This window comes from Chiloscyllium plagiosum, chromosome 29, assembly GCF_004010195.1.
Source record: "Chiloscyllium plagiosum isolate BGI_BamShark_2017 chromosome 29, ASM401019v2, whole genome shotgun sequence".
Taxonomy (NCBI): domain Eukaryota; kingdom Metazoa; phylum Chordata; class Chondrichthyes; order Orectolobiformes; family Hemiscylliidae; genus Chiloscyllium; species Chiloscyllium plagiosum.
Genome location: NC_057738.1, coordinates 32,632,998 through 32,649,968, shown reverse-complemented (window position 1 = coordinate 32,649,968; position 16,971 = coordinate 32,632,998). Strand labels below are relative to the sequence as shown.

The following is a 16,971-nucleotide window of genomic DNA, read 5'->3' as shown; positions in this document are numbered from 1 at the left end:
CCACCCTCCTCTAGCTTATCTCTCCACGCTTCAGGCTCTCTGCCTTTATTCCTGATGAAGGGCTTTTGCCCGAAACGTCGATTTCGAAGCTTTTCGGATGCTGCCTGAATTGCTGTGCTCTTCCAGCACCACTGATCCAGAATGCAGTCCTGATCTCCTTATCTGAGGAAGAGCATGCTTGCCGACAAAAACTGATTCCTGGGAGGCAGGACTGATGTATGAGTGAAGATTGAATCGATTAGGATTATGTTCGCTGGTGTTCAGAAGAATGAAAAGTCCAGTTCTGAGGACAGGTCACTGGACCCGAAACGTTCACTCTGATTTCTCGGCACAGATGCTGCTAGACCTGCTGAGCTTTTCCAACAATTTCTGTACACTTGTTTCAGAAAAATGACATAGGATCTCAAAGAAACGTATACAATTCTAACAGGTCCTTACAGGGTAAGTGCAGAAAGGATGTTCCCAGTGATTGAGAAATCCAGAACACAGGGTCACGGTCTAAAGGATATGGGCTAAACCATTTAGGATTGAGACGAGGGGAAATTTCTTCACCCAGAAAGTGGTGAGGTTGTGGAATTCACTATCACAGAAAGCAGTGGAGGCCAAAACATTATTTGGTTTTAAAAAGGAAGTGGATGTAGTACTTGAGACTAAAAGGGAATCAAAGGATGTGGGGGAGAAAGCAGGAACAGTTTGATGAGTTGGATGATCGGCCAGGATCATAATGAATGGTGGTGTAAGATCAAGGACCAAATGGCCAATTCCTGTTCCTATTTTCTGTGTTTCCATAAGACATAGGTGCAGAAATTAGGCCATTCTGCCCATCAGGTCTGCTCTGCCATTCAATCATGGCGGTTAGGTTTTTCAAACCCAACTTCCTGCTTTTTCCCCAATAACCTTTGACCCCTTGGCAATCAAGAACTTATGGATCTCTGTTTTTAAATATACTCAATGACCTTTGTTTCTTTGTGACATTCCAGTAATTATACTGATCTAGTCATGTTGTATATCTACCAAGGTGTTATCTGAATGTATAGAGGCAATATATTGTGGGATTGTGTTCAAATAATGACTGAAATCAGTATCTGGTGAAAATAGTCTCTTTATTCAGTAACTGCAGTAGCACAAATTCAAGGCAGCAATAGAATCCTGAAATACAGTTCTTGCAGTAGCCTTTTTAAACACAATTGTTACATATATTACACTTCCATAACTATGGTATAACAATATTTTATCTATAGTACACATGGGATGGCCTAAACGTTTGCTAAGTGTTAGCTGTTACTTTAGATGGGATTAATTAAGAACTCTGTCTGGACTGCTTGAGTAATTAAGAGTTATTAGTCTTGTCTTTTAAGTTAGTAAATGTTAGTAAACATACTAGGCCTATATATTCTAAACAGGTTAGAAATTATACCTGTACTTAATAAAGGATATTAAACTGATTACCACAGCTGTGATATTTTATGGTTTCATTCATTAATGCAATTTCACGTAAGCGCTATTTTGTCAGTTAAGGTGATTGCGGCCCTGTTAAAAGGTATTCAACAAATACATACTAATCGGGGAAAATGTTTGGTGTTCTGCAATCTATTCAGGTCTGAGAGAAGGTTGGTAAGGACTGATTAATGTTATAATCTTTCTGTAGTTTCGGGTAGGTCATGGAGACATGATGGCGGGGATGGTGTTCATCTGAATATAGGTCAGTAGTCTTGGATACTTATTCAGAGGTATGATTTGGAGATGCCGGTGTTGGACTGTGGTGTACAAAGTTAAAAATCAAACAACACCAGGTTATAGTCCAACAGGTTTAATTGGAAGCACACTAGCTTTCGGAGCGACGCTCCTTCATCAGCTGATTGTGGAGGGCTCGATTGTAACACAGAATTTATAGCAAAAGTTTGCAGTGTGATGTAACTGAAATTATACATTGAAGAATTGATTGTCTGTTAAGCCTTTCATCTGTTAGAATACAGTGATAGTTTCACTTCTTTCATGAAAGATCTGTATTCTAACAGATGAAAGGCTTAACAGACAATCAATTCTTCAATGTATAACTTCAGTTACATCACACTGCAAATTTTTGCTATAAACTCTGTGTTCCAATCGAGTCCTCCACATCACCTGATGAAGGAGCGTCGCTCCGAAAGCTAGTGTACTTCCAAGTTTTACATAAATTCATGCAGTTTTTGAGCTCAGTGTTCTACATGAATGTGTGCAGTTTTTGAGCAAAGTGCAGTGTAACTCTGCAAGTACAAATTCACCACCCAAAATATATGTGTGCATGTGGGTCTTCGTCTGTAGAGAGAGCACGAGAGAGTGTGCCCAAGGTCCCGGTTGAGGCCCTCCCTTTGGGTACCGAACTTAGCTATCAGCCTCTGCTCAGCCACTTTTCTTTGCTGCCTGTCCCGAAGTCCACCTTTGGAGGATGGTCACCCGAAGGTCCGAGGTCGAATGTCCTGGACCACTGAAGTGTTCCCCAACTGGGAGGGAACTCTCCTGTCTGTTGATTGTTGTGCGGTGCCCATTCATCCGTTGTCGTAGCCTTTGCTCAGTTTCCCCAATGTACCATGCCTCCGGGACAAAGGCTATGACAACGGATGAATGGGCAACGCACAACAATCAACAGACAGGAGGGTTCCCTCCCAGTTGGGGAACACTTCAGTGGTCCAGGACATTCAGCCTCGGACCTTCGGGTGACCATCCTTCATCACCATTGTTAACAGCTAACTGAGAATGCAACTTTAAAAAAAAGGGTTTTGTGATTTACACATGAAAGAAGTGAAACTATCACTGTATTCTAACAGATGAAAGGCTTAACAGACAATCAATTTTTCAATGTATAATTTCAGTTACATCACACTGCAAATTTTTGCTATAAATTCTGTGTTACGATCGAGCCCTCCACTATCACCTGATGAAGGGGCATTGCTCCGAAAGCTAGTGTGCTTCCAATTAAACCTGTTGGACTAAAACCTGGTGTTGTGTGATTTTTAACTTTATTCAGAGGTAGCTTTTGATATAAGTAGGTCTGATAAGGGTTGAAGGTATGAAGGAACAGTAATAGGTTTGGAAGTATTGCTTTAATTTTAGTTTATCTGGTAATAGTAAAATGTACTCAAAACTACAGTTTTATGAATGAATGAAACCATATTATAGTGGGGAGTTATGAATGAATGAACCGGAACACAGTGTTTGCTTGTGAGTGGGTTAGTACAGGAGTTATGAATAAGTAAATGTAAAGTGCTTGTGAGTGGGTTAGTGAAGAGGCCTATAATACAATATCTCACAATATGCATCATTTTATTAATTTATCAGAAAATGGGGATGATGTGTTAATGCAAAGATTCTAGACCATACAGATCTGCACCTTTCAGATGTCTCGATATGTGGCACTCCATTATAAGGTATCAACCTCTATTCAGTCACTCTCTCTGTGTAATGGAGTCAGTTACCTAAAGATATGTGTAACATACAGTAACCTCAGTAAGCACTGAACCCAGACATTGTATATGTGATATCGTGGCCTCGTAAGTAGTGTTGAAATAAACTTTAAGACCTCTAACTCAGGAAGAACCTGACTTTTCTGTGATAAATGTTTTCCCGTGATAATATATACATACAAAATCATAAACATCACCAACCATCATTTGCAGAATTACAGCAACCAATTGCTCTGTTTTGGTGTTTGGTAGGGGGGGAGGAGTTTCAGAATGCAAACAATGTGAGCTGAATTTACTGGATGTTGTTATAGCATTATGAGCAGTATAGGTTGTGCTATTATAAGGGCCAGTTTCTGTCTCGCCCAGTTCAACAGCCAATTATGGAAACCAGTCACAAGAGAAAATATTGCAGATGCTGAACTGAAAGTGCTGATAAGGATGTGGAGATTTTTTTCATGTCATTTGAGAAAACAGCAAAACAACTTAAGTGGCTAAAGGAAGACTGGACACTGCCCATTGTAGAGCAGGAAGACAGTAGAGTGCATGAAATTGATGTTTCCTTGTCAGGATTATGAAACTGTATAAAAGGCTTTTGTAGGTAGTTATGAGTTAGTTCCTGAAGCATACAGGCAAAAGTTCCAAAGCCTAAGGAAACAGCTTAGGCAAATCTAAAATAAATTTGAAAGGGTAAAACAAGGTAATTTTTCAGGTGAATACAGGCAAAAGGAGTAAGTAGATCTCAGACACACACACACTCTAATACTCACACACCCACGCCCTTCGGCCCAACAAGTCCACACCGCCCCGCCGAAGCACAACCCACCCATACCCCTGCATTTACCCCTTAACTAACACTACGGGCAATTTAGCCCATAGTGTTACGGCCAATTTACCTGACCTGCACATCTTTTGGACTGTGGGAGGAAACTGGAGCACCCGGAGGAAACCCACGCCGACACGGGGAGAACGTACAAACTCATGCACACTCAATCTGTCACTCCTACATGCATGCACATATAGGGGTGAATTTGTTTTTGTAGAATTACATTTTATTTTGCTCAAAACTGCATGAATCCATGTAAAACTCTGTAAAACTATACAGAGGGTTTGTCAGTCTGACATAGCATTGGGATACAGACAGACTTCACACCTATGTTTAAAAAGCTGAGCAAACTTGAGAATGTAATTTAAAAGAAGTTCTGGGGTTTACATATCAAACAACAGAAACCAGCATATCCCATTATAATATCCCATTATAAGTTTTAATCCAAGATTGTTTACTGTATCACACTCCACAACACTGGACTCCTTTGGCTCTCAATTCTGTGAGCATAATCCTAACCTCCACAACCACCTGACGAAGGAGCAGCGCTCCGAAAGCTAATGCTTCCAAATAAACCTGTTGGACTATAACCTGGTGTCGTGTGATTTTTAACTTTGTCCACCCCAGTCCAACACCGGCACCTCCAAGTCTCAGAGAGATCATTCACTTAGAAGAGTTTAAAAACTGACTACATTTTAAAATTTGAACTCACATTGAAGATAGAAGAGTTGCATGTCTATATTCTTTTCTCACCTCTGGGTTACTGTGAAATTATTTTCTTTTGTCTGTTTTAATCATGACGTGGAGGTGCCGGTGTTGGACAGGGGTGGACAAGGTCAGAAGTCACACAACACCAGGTTATAATCCAACAGGTTTATTTGAAATCACAAACGTTAGGAGCGCTGCTCCTTCTTCAGTGAAGTGTCACTATTACTTATGTGTCAACGCTAATTACAAGGCTACAATATTACATACACATATTGTCTGGGTTCTGTGGTTACTGTATGTTACACACACCTTTCGACTGATTGAATGAAGGTGGATACCTTTATAATAGAGTGCCACATATCGAAACGTTCTGCAATGGTCTGAAAGGTGCAGACCTGTATCTCTACAGTAACACATATTGTCCCTTCACCTGAAATTTGATGGGATTTCAAATAAGCCTGTTGGACTATAACCTGGTATGGTGTGGCTTCTGACTTTGCCTTAATTATGATTGAGTATGTGCAAATTTGGGATTTTGAACAGTGCAGGTGAAGTTTTGTTTTCACTGTTGCTGTTAAAGTTAAGCTGCCTTATTGAGCCACTGCAAACTATGTGCCATAGGGTGACCCACACTGCTACTCCTCTTCCTAACCTTGGAGGGGGGGGGGGGTTGTAACTGTGTGAATGAAACTCAATCTGCTTGTCTGAAACCCAGTCAAAAAGTGTGCTGCTGGAAAAGCACAGCCGGTCAGGCAGCATCGGAGGTGCGGGAGAGTCAAAGTTTCGAGCGGGAATGATGAAGGGCTTATGCTCGACACGTCGACTCTCCTGTTCCTTGGATGCTGCCTGACCTGCTGTGCTTTTCCAGCATCACATTGTTTTGACTCTGATCTCTAGCATCTGCAGTCCTCACTTTCTTCCCCTTGTTTGAAACCTCGGAAGAGAAGGCCATTCAACCCGTCAATGCTGTTCCATCATCACCCGCCTTTGAACTGTGCCTTGAATCCATATCCCTCAGTATCACAGTCTAACGAAAATATTACCATAAAGAAAGTAACATTCGGGCCACTGCAGAAATATTTAGTCAGTGGTCCCTTGGGCGTGTGAAAAGCGCTTTGGTTCTTTAGTTCCGAGTTGCACTTTCGATTTGATTATACACTATTTAGTCATTAGATTTCGGAAATGCATCAGGCAACAAGCGACCTTCCACTCGGAGATAAATCAGCACCGCCGGATTACGGTATGTGGATTCATTCTCTGGTTGATGTCAAAAATCACACAACACCAGGTTATAGTCCAACAGGTTTAGTTGGAAGCACCCACCTGGTGTTGTGTGATTTTTAACTTTGTACACCCCAGCCCAACACCAGCATCTCCAAATCCTGGTTAAGGTTGTCTGCATCGTCGGTGCAGCAAGGCTCTGTGGTTATCTCATTTTCATTTAGAGACAGACATTTTCCGTTGCTTCGGTTTAATTCACATTGTTTGCCTCGAGTTAACTCACCGATCCATGTTTTACAGGAGACTAAAGGTAGGAGAGGAAGCAGAGTCTAAATGATTTTTCCGAACCTGTGGTTGTTAGTTTGTCTTGGGTTTTGTCGAAAGGGCTGCCCGAGCTATCTCATCCTGCACTTCACTGGGGATTCCAAAGTGCAGATCGTCAGGGTCTTTTTTTTAAACTGTTCCCTTCTCCTGTGACTGTCAAAGTCCTGTGCTAATTGCACACCTTTCAATGCTGAGCGTTTACAATAGATGTACTTGGCCCTGAGCCAAGCCTCAATGCGAGCAGTTGAAGTGTTGTTTTCACTGAAACTGTTAAAGGTAAGCTGCCCTTTTTTCAGCCACTGCCAACCACGTGCTCTAGGTTGACCCTCAGTGCTACTCCTCTTCCAAAGCAGATGGAAAAGACTCCGCCTCCAAGTTCCCTTCCAAGCCCCACACCATCCTGATGTGGAACTAAACTGTTGGGAAGTCGAAATCCTCTTCCCTCCTCCCTATCAGCACAGATCAGGGAAGAAAAACAGTAAAAATTGCATATAACACATCTCTATGCTACTTTCTCCCCAACCCCACCCTCCTCTCATTTATCTCTCCACCCTTCAGGCATTCTGCCTGTATTCCTGATGAAAGGCTTTTGCCCGAAACGTCGATTTTCCTGCTCCTCGGATGCTGCCTGAACTGCTATGCTTTTCCAGCACGACTCTAATCTAGACTCTGGTTTTCAGCATCTGCAGTCATTGTTTTTACCCAAAACACATACTGGTTTGACCCATCTTGTATACTTCAAAAAATGAAGCTTCAATGATTTTTTAAATTACTTTTCTCTCCTCCTCATGGCAGCTCAACTCCCGGTAAATGTTGCCTTAGCCAGTGATGTCCGTATCCCATAAAAGAATGAGAATTAGCTTCCACCGCCTGCTATGTTCTCACACAATCCTTGCCTCTCTCCTCCCCTCACAATCCTTGCCTCTCGATCCCATTTTCCTGTAAGATAGTCACTTCCTGGCTGTCAGGAAATGAACAAGGGTGGGTTTCCTGCCTGGGTGTGGCTCAGCGAGGGCAGGGGTCTCAGAGCAAACAGACAAGTCCACAAAAACTCTGACTGTGTGTCCAGCCTCAGTCGCAGACAATCTCCATCTCCCTTTCAGCAACAACTTAAAAACCTCTGGGGGTTGAGATTGGCAGTGGCAGCTGTTTATAAATTCACTAATTCCATACCATGGGTGTTTCCCACTGGCTGTATCTGTGCCGGGACAGAGCTTTGCAAGTCGGCTGGTGCATTCGCCGAATCCAAAGCAAACGCTGGAAAGCTACAGGAAAGCTGAACTAAAAATGGGAAATTTTTGAAATACTCAACAGGTCAGGCACTGGCATGTAGATGGAAGAAGAGAGTTAGGGTTCCAGGTTGAGGACCCTTTATCAAAGTTGGAAGTTATTTAAGATGAATCGTTTCTAAGCAAATATAGAGTTTGACGGGGAAGGACATCAGGAAAGACAGGGTAGATGTCAGAGTGAGGGGCAGGACTGAATTATAGGTCAAAGGAATGAAGGCAAGGACACAGGAAGTGACAATCAGATACAGACAAAGCCATAGAATCATAGAGATGTACAGCATGGAAACAGACCCTTCGGTCCAACTCGTCCATGCTGACCAGATATCCCAACCCAATCTAGTCCCACCTGCCAACATTTGGTCCATATCCCTCTAAACCCTTTCTATTCATATACCCATCCAAATGTCATTTAAATGTTGCAATTGTACTAGCCTCCACCACTTCCTCTGGCAGCTCATTCCATACACGTACCACCCTCTGCGTGAAAAGGTTGCCCCTTAGGTCTCTTTTATATCTTTCCCCTTTCACCCAAAACCTATGCCCTCTAGTTCTGGACCCCCGGCCCCAGGGAAAAGACTTTGTTTATTTATCCTATCCATGCCCCTCATGATTTTATAACCCTCTATAAGGTCACCCCTCAGCCTCCGACGCTCCAAGGAAAACAGCCCCAGCCTGGTCAGCCTCTCCGAATAGCTCAAATTCTCCAACTCTGGCAACATCCCTGTAAATCTTTTCTGAACTCTTTCAAGACATTGAAAGTGAGGGCTGCAGATGTCGGAGATCAGAGTCGAAGAGTGTGGTGCTGGAAAAGCACAGCAGGTCAGGCAGCATCTGAGAAGCAGGAGAATCGATGTTTCATAAGCCCATCTTCAGGACAGAGACATACATGCTAAGAAGGTGTTAAATGTCCAACAGAAAATGTGAATGGTTAAGATTTAAGGTTGTTCAAATGAAGCTGGAAGGATTATAGATCTTTGTTTCCTGAACCTTTTCCTGTTGTGACCCTATATTGAGGCTTGTAAATTGTCATGACTTCTTCATGAGAAGCAGCAACACAGTGACCTGTGAGAGGGTGCAGGGAGAGAGAGAGACCTGAGAGATATAGTTTAACCTGGATAAGTGTGAGGTTGCCCATTTTGGTCAAAGGAATAGAAAAACATTTATTATCTAAAAGGTGAGAAACTTTAGAGTTGCTTTAGTGCAGAGAGATCTGGGTGTCGCTGTGCATGAATCACAGAAACCTGGTATGTAGGTAAAGCTGGTAATAAGGAATGGAAATGGAAGTTGTGAATTTATTGTTAACGGAATTGAGTATAAAAGTAGGGAAGTGCTGACATAACTGTATAAGGCATCCATGAGTTGGCACCTGGAGTATTGTGTACAATTTTAGTCCCCTTTCTTGAGGCAGGATGTAGTTGCATCGGAGGCAGTTCAGACCAGATTCACTGGACCGATTCCAGAGATGAGGGGTCTGTCCTATGAAGAGAGATTGAGCAGCTTAGGCCTATACTCTCTGGAGTTTGGAAGAATGACAGGAGATTTGATTGAGGTTTATAAAGGACCCCTGAAAGGAATTGACAAAAGTAATGCGCAGAAAGGATGTTACCTCAGGTGGGACAATCCAGGAAAATGTGAGTTCATGGTTTTTGTGCAAAGGGGCTTCAAAACAGTGATGAGAAGTTACCTCTCACAAAGGGTCGTGTCCAGGGTGTGGTGGATCCCAGGACATGGAGTATATCTAAGGAGGAGATAGGTTTTTAATTCATAATGGGTTGAAGGTTCATGGAGAGTGGAGGTCGAGATGAGATCAGTCACGGTCATATTGGATGGCAACGTGGGCTGAATGGCCCTCTCCTGGCTCCTATTTCTTATAGGAATTGGTGGAGGTGTGGAGGCAGGAACTTTGAGGCCTTTTAGAGAGGGAGTGCAGCTATTATAACTTGGTCAGACCCCCCATGTTAGCCATTGTGGCCTCAGAGCTGAAAATGTGTTGCTGGAAAAGCGCAGCAGGTCAGGCAGCATCCAAGGAACAGGAGAATCGACGTTTCGGGCATAAGCCCTTTTTCAGGAAGGGCTTATGCCCGAAACGTCGATTCTCCTGCTCCTTGGATGCTGCCTGATCTGCTGCGCTTTTCCAGCAACACATTTTCAGCTCTGATCTCCAGCATCTGCAGTCCTCACTTTCTCCATTGTGGCCTCAGAGCTTGCTACCCTGAAATTTCAGCTTGTGTCCCCACTTGGGGGTCTGGAGGCCCATTTTGGGGAGTCCTGCTGCAGAGGGAGGTCTCAATGCAGTGGGTCACATTGCTATGTTGGAGCTCTTGTTTCAAGGCCTACTGTGGGTTCTGAAAAACAAGGAAGGCACTTACATAATGTGGCCAACCACGCTAATTACCAAGCCTGTGTTTGTTGGTAGCACACATATATGCACAGTTTATGCACTGCTTCATAAGTGAGTGTAGCCCGGTACCAGCACATGTTTAAAGCATTTTTTAAAGCATGTTTAAACAGGGCTTTGGCACCAATTCTAAAAATGTTGGTGATTGTGAGAAACAAATCTCACTCACTTCAATAATTTCAGTCTGAGACAAGATCTGAATCAGTAGTGTCATTTATTTTACCCTTGCAAGAGGGTGCGATGTCCACTGTCTACAAGGCAGGGACACACACACACTGAATTCAACTAATACACGATATTTATGTAATTTGGTTCCTTTTTTTATCCCATTGCTCCTCCCCATTTACATCTTCCACTTCTCTAAGACCGGCACCCATTACTCTTGTTTATCTCTTGCCTTATCTGGCCATGTCTGAGACAAAAGGCTTATTTCTGGCCTCACAAGGCCGTTTGACCACACCCCGCTGTGGCCCATTGTTAGGTATATCCTTTCTTCACCATTATCTACATTATCTACTCCCTCCATCTGTGCTTTCCCCAACTATACTGATCCTTATGACCTTTTAATTGGGGTTTGTTCCTGTGTTTCTGTAAAAGTGAGAAATAGATGCTTATAACTACTGTTTGTACAAGCATATCTGGCTTAACCTACATCCTCACAGCACCTTATCTATTTGTCTGTAACATCTACCATTGTTTTGCAGTCATGTTTCATTCTTGCATACAATTTTAGCTAATACAAAAACAATTATGTATTTCCTCCACATAGTTTGCATTCTTGTTGACTCAGCTCTTAGTTGAAACAATTACACACTGGTGTGAGTTCATTTACCTTGCATAAGTAATTATAATTGCAGAAGTAACACTACTTTACCTATATCCCACAATTTCCCCTTTTTCTTTAATTACCATTTGTTACCTTCTGCATTTTTCTTTTAAGCATCACCCCCAAGATTCGCAAGAATCATTCCGGAGATTTCATCCATCTTGGTCTCACTCATCCCCTCATTATTTAGTCGATAAAGTTCTTCTGCCTGATTCCCCTTTAGGGGCATCTGTTTCATTAAGGCTTTCTCAATCAGTCTTTGGGTGAGCCCTCGTATACAGGGTATGATACAACAGCCAATGGCCACCAATACCCCGACTACTACTATCAGGGAAGTAAGAATGGAAACCATCACCCCTTCCATTTCCCAAACCATGATTCAAGCCATCCCGTGAGAGATGTGTCTACTCCTGAATTCTCAGCCAGTTCCTCTGCTAAGCTAGTCAATCCCCTTAAGGCCCGAGTAATTGAATCAGGCGCAGTGTTATTAGGAACCAAGGTACAACAGCTTCTTCCTAACATCACACACATACACCCTTTTTCTGTTAAAATTATATTAAGGGCCATTCTGTTTTCCCATGCCATCCTACTTGTCGCATCAAGCTGTTCTGATATCTCTTGTTTAATTTATAAATCACTGTTGATTATACAAAATGTAATTTATCCAATCTACACTTTTATTAATTGTTACCCACCAGAAGAGAGCTGACTCAAAGCTTGTGCAATCTGGTTACGAACCTTGAACTCATCAGGTACCCCCGCTAGGGACTCCTATTGAGTCTAGGTAAATCCTGTCATCGAAAGAGGTGTCTAACAGTAATCTCTTACCCCTTGCCTTTTTCCCTACTATCTTTTCCTTCTCAAATGCCAGGGTAAATGGAATTGCCAATTGTACAATTGCACATATCCCTCTCCAATCTGGAGGTAGGGTGGGTCTCAATATTTTGCGGCCACAGTACCAACCACAGATCCGCTCGGGGAATTTTTAGTGCTGAGTAGTTACCTCCCTTGTCCGTTTCGGTGACATTCTTAATCTCTGTACACAATTTCAGCTCCCCCAAATCTCTAGACCGATTTGTACCTCGTCTACGCACACACGATGTGTGATTTCCAACTACGACTGAAAACGTAAGGGGGGGTGCTTTTAAATCTTTCTTCTCCAAGGGAGGGAACATCAGAGATAGGGAGGTACAATTCCTATCATTCCATGCAGTCTCATCCTGATACAGGGCTATCATACATTTCATGCCCTTCCTGTCTCGCTTCCACCCGAGTGGAAAGGGAACCACCTGGGCCCCTGGCCTACCGGAGGCACATGCATAGCAATTGCTCTTGTTCAGACTTTTTTACAGTATACTTTACCCATTTAACCCAGGCATTTGCATCCCCGTGCCCAGTTTCTATTTCGATAGTCTGTTTCAAGTCCTTTACCTCTATAATTTTTACTACTTTGGGGGTCATCGGGAGGGGTGAAAGGTTGTACCTTGTTATCCAGTAGTTCTACCCGTTTTCCCAGTCCTACACTAATTCGAAAACAACAGCCCGAGAAATCCTTCCCGTTTGCTTTCATTTCTATCCCAAATGTTTCATCTAATTGTATTTCATAGGTGCCCCCCAGAATTGCTTCGTGCCATGTGGTTTTCTTTATTGTTAGTATATTGGGTTACACTTTTTATCGGGACAATCACGAGTTGGTCGGAAGGGGGCCCGGTGTACTGTGACGAGACCATAATACCAAGTACTATCCCCAAGGCCATCCCCATAGGACTTAAGATGTATCTCTGAGCTGCGGTACTGTCTCTGATTATCTACATCCCCACAATTTACTAAACTGCATGCATCAGCGTCTATTACTTGTGGATTATCAGACTCAGGAACTGTTATTTGACAAAATCCCAATACTAAGAGGGCTAGCATCATAACTCTAAGCATTCCCAGTATTCTAAAAATCATGCTGAAGCACAAAAAGTCTTAATATACAATCCTACAGAAATAATCCCGTGCTCGGCTCGCCACTGTATAATCAGTTACTCAAAGTCTCTTTAGCCTGAGTTTCAGTCGTTCTTGCACTGGTTCGGCTGTCCAGACTTCTTCCTTAACTGGAGATTCCACTGGCCCTTTGATCCGAGTATAATGAGTCCAGCCTTTCTCCGCCGTCCTTATTGCCGTTTCGGTAGTCAAAAGAGCCTGATAAGGCCCTTCCCAGTCCGGCTGCAATTTAGTCCCTGTCCATGATTTTACTAAGACCCAATCTCCCGGTCGAATCGGATGAACAGCGAATTCAAGGGGTGGAGTCTGTGCTAATAAAGCCTGTTTCCTGAGGAAAGACAAAGAGGAGGACAAGCCCAGTATATACTTCTTTAAGAACAAATCTTTAGTTACTGGGATTGGCAGTGGCCAGATATAGGAACTTCCCGAGAACCTGGGACAGCAGGTATTAGGGAATAAACCACCGCTTCCTGTGGATTCAGAGCTGCTTCTTTCGTTACCTCATCAGCCAGTAATGTAGCTTTCCATTCTTTAATTAACAATGAATTAATGCAGTCATGTTTTAAATTAACCATGAATCAATTTGACAGGTCACTGAGACTGCGTGAAGGGATCCTGCCAATTAATATTGATTCAGGCTAGCACAATCAATTTATTGTAAATATTAATTATTAATTATATATTATATAAATATAAAAATCATTATCTGTAATTCAGGGTGGAAATACAACAAATGACCAAAACATTTTTAAAACTGTAATTGCGCAGTTCTGTTTGTTTATCAGACACTTGTGCTTTCTCATTCTGTTCCTGTAATTGTTTTGCTCGAGCACATTCATTTTTAAGAACCTCAACAGATTTCATAGCACCATTTGCAGTTATTTCAGTCCCAATTTGGTGGCAGTATTTTGTCATGAGCGCAAAACTGATTCTTCGTGCCTCTCATCACAAAACTGTTACCATAATCCAATTAACTCTTTCGTTCCCCCTGCCTTGGGCTTAAATTTTAAGGATGACCTTGCTGCCCCTGTATCGACTAGGAAAACTACGTCCTCTTTATAAAGTCCCACCTTTAAATTTAATCTGGGTTCCTGGTGGGTCCCCAGGGGCAGGAACTCCTGACACCTCTGTTTTTCATCAAGGTTCCTAAACGGTACTGTCTTTACTTCCTTTTTCAAATCTGGACACTCTCTCTTAAAGTGACCCGTCCTTTCACAGTAATAACATTGCCTCCCTGACCATTCCTGTTTCTTTCTCCTTTTAGTTTTGTCCTTTTCTTTATTATCTCACCAACCGTGGGCTAGCATTATTTTTGCCTTTTGTTTCTACTTCTCATGTTACGTTGCCAGATCAATTGCTGACCCGATTTAACCAACTGAACAGCCTTAGGGCCACCTAATGGCCGTTCTTCATCACCTAATGTTTTATTTAGACCTTGAGAATTTTTTTTTAAGAAATATTGCAATATTTCTTCTCCCCATAACTTCAAATACCAATTCATCAATTTATGCTTGACTAACTTTAAAGCCTGTTCCGAATTTGTAAATATATTTATATATTTACATTCATTTATTCAGTATTCAATATTTAAAATGTAAAATGCATACAGTTCCCAACTTTGAAATCCACTATAATTACCCAGTTTTAGTCCCTTAATTTAAATCCAAAATTAGTTTTCTTAAGTAGTCCTGACCAATCATTGCTCAATTACAATGCTATAGGTCGTGAAATAATCGGAGCTGCCTTAAAAGAATTTGTCTATTCAAGTTAAAAAAAAACTTCTAATGCATGAACAATGGCCGAATCCAAGGTCACAGATATTAACCATAGGATTTTGTTTTTACTACAATCTAATGTTGAACTGAAACTTCAACTGTCCTCCATAAATCGCTTTTATGTAAGGATAAAAGAGATTAGTTAGAAACTGATAGTAAGGCAGTCATGACCTGTAAAAAGAACAGGAGTTATCATTTTCTTTGCATAATCACTATAGAATCCTGAACGTTAAAAGAAATCATGTTAAGTTTCCATAATAAAAATCAGATTCAAAACAGTCCTGGAACTCAAGCTCCAGAGAATAAAGCGCTAACATTCAATCACCAACAAACAAATGAGCATTCAAACCAAATCACAAAGGGTTAAACTTTCTACCAGCTGTATAGCTCTTTTCGTTCTCTCTCTCTCACACACCATTTCTCACAGACACTTTCTGAGCTTCCCGCAACAACACCTCTGGGTGCTCCTCGCTTCAGCCCTCTATCTTTTGAATATTTTTCTGGTTGTCTGGCCATGATTTAGTTACAAAGTGGACCCTCAGTAGCCCTTCAGCCACTAGCCCTTCCGACTTGAAGCATAATCTGATTCCTCCTGACTGTAAGGCTGTTTTTCATTGACATATAAATTCAAATATTTGCAAACCCAGTCTTCGTCCGACCCGTACTTTGGCCAGAAGACGGCGGGACGAAGAATGGTTTCCTTAGTCCATAAAGCAACAATACTTAATCATCTTTTTCCCTTGTACAAGTATTATTTTTCCAATTCCACAACATCCTGCCCAACGGACTTTCTGGAGGTATGTTGTAAGGGACCACGCCTCCATTTCCATTGCCTTTTTCTTCTTTAGTTCTCCCAGAAGCTTTTTCCTTACCCACGGCACAGCCCATATTGAGTTCCTTCGTTAGTCCCTTATTAACTATAAAACTCAATCCCAGCCACCAAGACAGTACTTAAAAGTCAATTTTCTTACCCTGGTCTGTGCACAGAGTTGCCTGGCCCCTTTTTGCCGTGTTTTCTATCGACCTCCTTTCACTGTCTAATTCAGATGTCTCCCTTGTGGGGATTCGTACCAGTCACCCAAGGGAGCGGACCAAACTGGGACACGAGACCGCTCCTCAATTGGGAACGGGATGCGTCTTCCCAGTGTCCAGGGCCAGCCACTCCCCCCGGCGATGGAAGAACATCCCAGACAGTGATCAAATAAACACAACAGCTAACTAACTTGAGGGAGTGAGGCCTGGGGCTTGGTGTGGTTGAGTGAGAGAGGGGAGCAGTGTTGGAGGAGAGAGGGGCTATGATAGGAGAGAGAGGAGTCACAGAGTCATACAGCATGATAACAAACCTTTCAGTCCAACCAGTCCTTGACAACATCATCCCAAATTAAACTGATCCCACCTGCCTGCTTCAGACCCATATCCCTCCAAACCTTTCCTATATTTGTACCAATTTAAGTGTCTTTTAAACATTGTAACTGTGTCCTCAGGAAGTTCATTCTAAACCATCCTCTGTGTTACAAAATTTGCCCCCCCATTTCTTTTTTAAATTTCTCTCCTCTCACCTTAAAAATATGGCCCCTCGTCTTTAAATCTCCCATCGTAGCGAAAACACACTAATCATTAACGCTATCTATGCCTGTCATGATTTGGAGATGCCGGTGTTGGACTGGGGTGTACAAAGTTAAAAATCACACAACACCAGGTTATAGTCGAACAGGTTTAATTGGAAGCACACTAGCTCTCGGAGCAACGCCTGATGAAGGAGCGTCGCTCCGAAAGCTAGTGTGCTTCCAATTAAACCTGTTGGACTATAACCTGGTGTTGTGTGATTTTTAACTTTATGCCTGTCATGATTGTATAAACCTCTACAAGGTCACCTCTCAAACTCCTACACTCCAGTGAGAAAAGTCCCTGCATTTCCACTTTATTTTTATGTCTCAAATTCCTGGCAACAGCCTAATAAATCCTTTCTGAACCCACTCCAGTTTAATAATATTCTTCCTATAACAGAGTGATCAGAATTGCACAGGGGCTTTAATGGGAGAGAGAGAGACTGTGAATGGAGAGAGGGCCTGTGCTGAGCAGGAGGGGTATCTGTGATCGGACGGGGTCTGCGACGGGGGAGGAGGGGCTGCAGTGGGGGAGGTGGGGCTGCGATGGGGGAGGTGGAGCTGCGAT

General features: G+C 42.5%; 1 protein-coding gene across 4 annotated transcripts in view; it reads left to right on the top strand.

Moving 5' to 3' along the window:
- Positions 1 to 6,141: 6,141 nt before the first annotated feature.
- Positions 6,142 to 16,971, top strand: part of LOC122564496 (serpin B6-like) — a 39,659-nt gene continuing 28,829 nt past the window's right edge. For 2 of the 4 annotated variants that reach the window (XM_043719468.1, XM_043719465.1), the window contains exon 1: positions 13,238 to 13,532. Coding sequence is in view for 2 of the 4 variants with exons in the window: in XM_043719465.1 (XP_043575400.1) it covers position 13,532 (1 nt within the window). In the remaining 2 variants the exon portion in view is untranslated. Of the gene's footprint in view, positions 6,215 to 13,237; positions 13,533 to 16,971 lie in introns of those variants that run through there. The other 2 variants (XM_043719464.1, XM_043719467.1) reach the window with 2 other exon arrangements.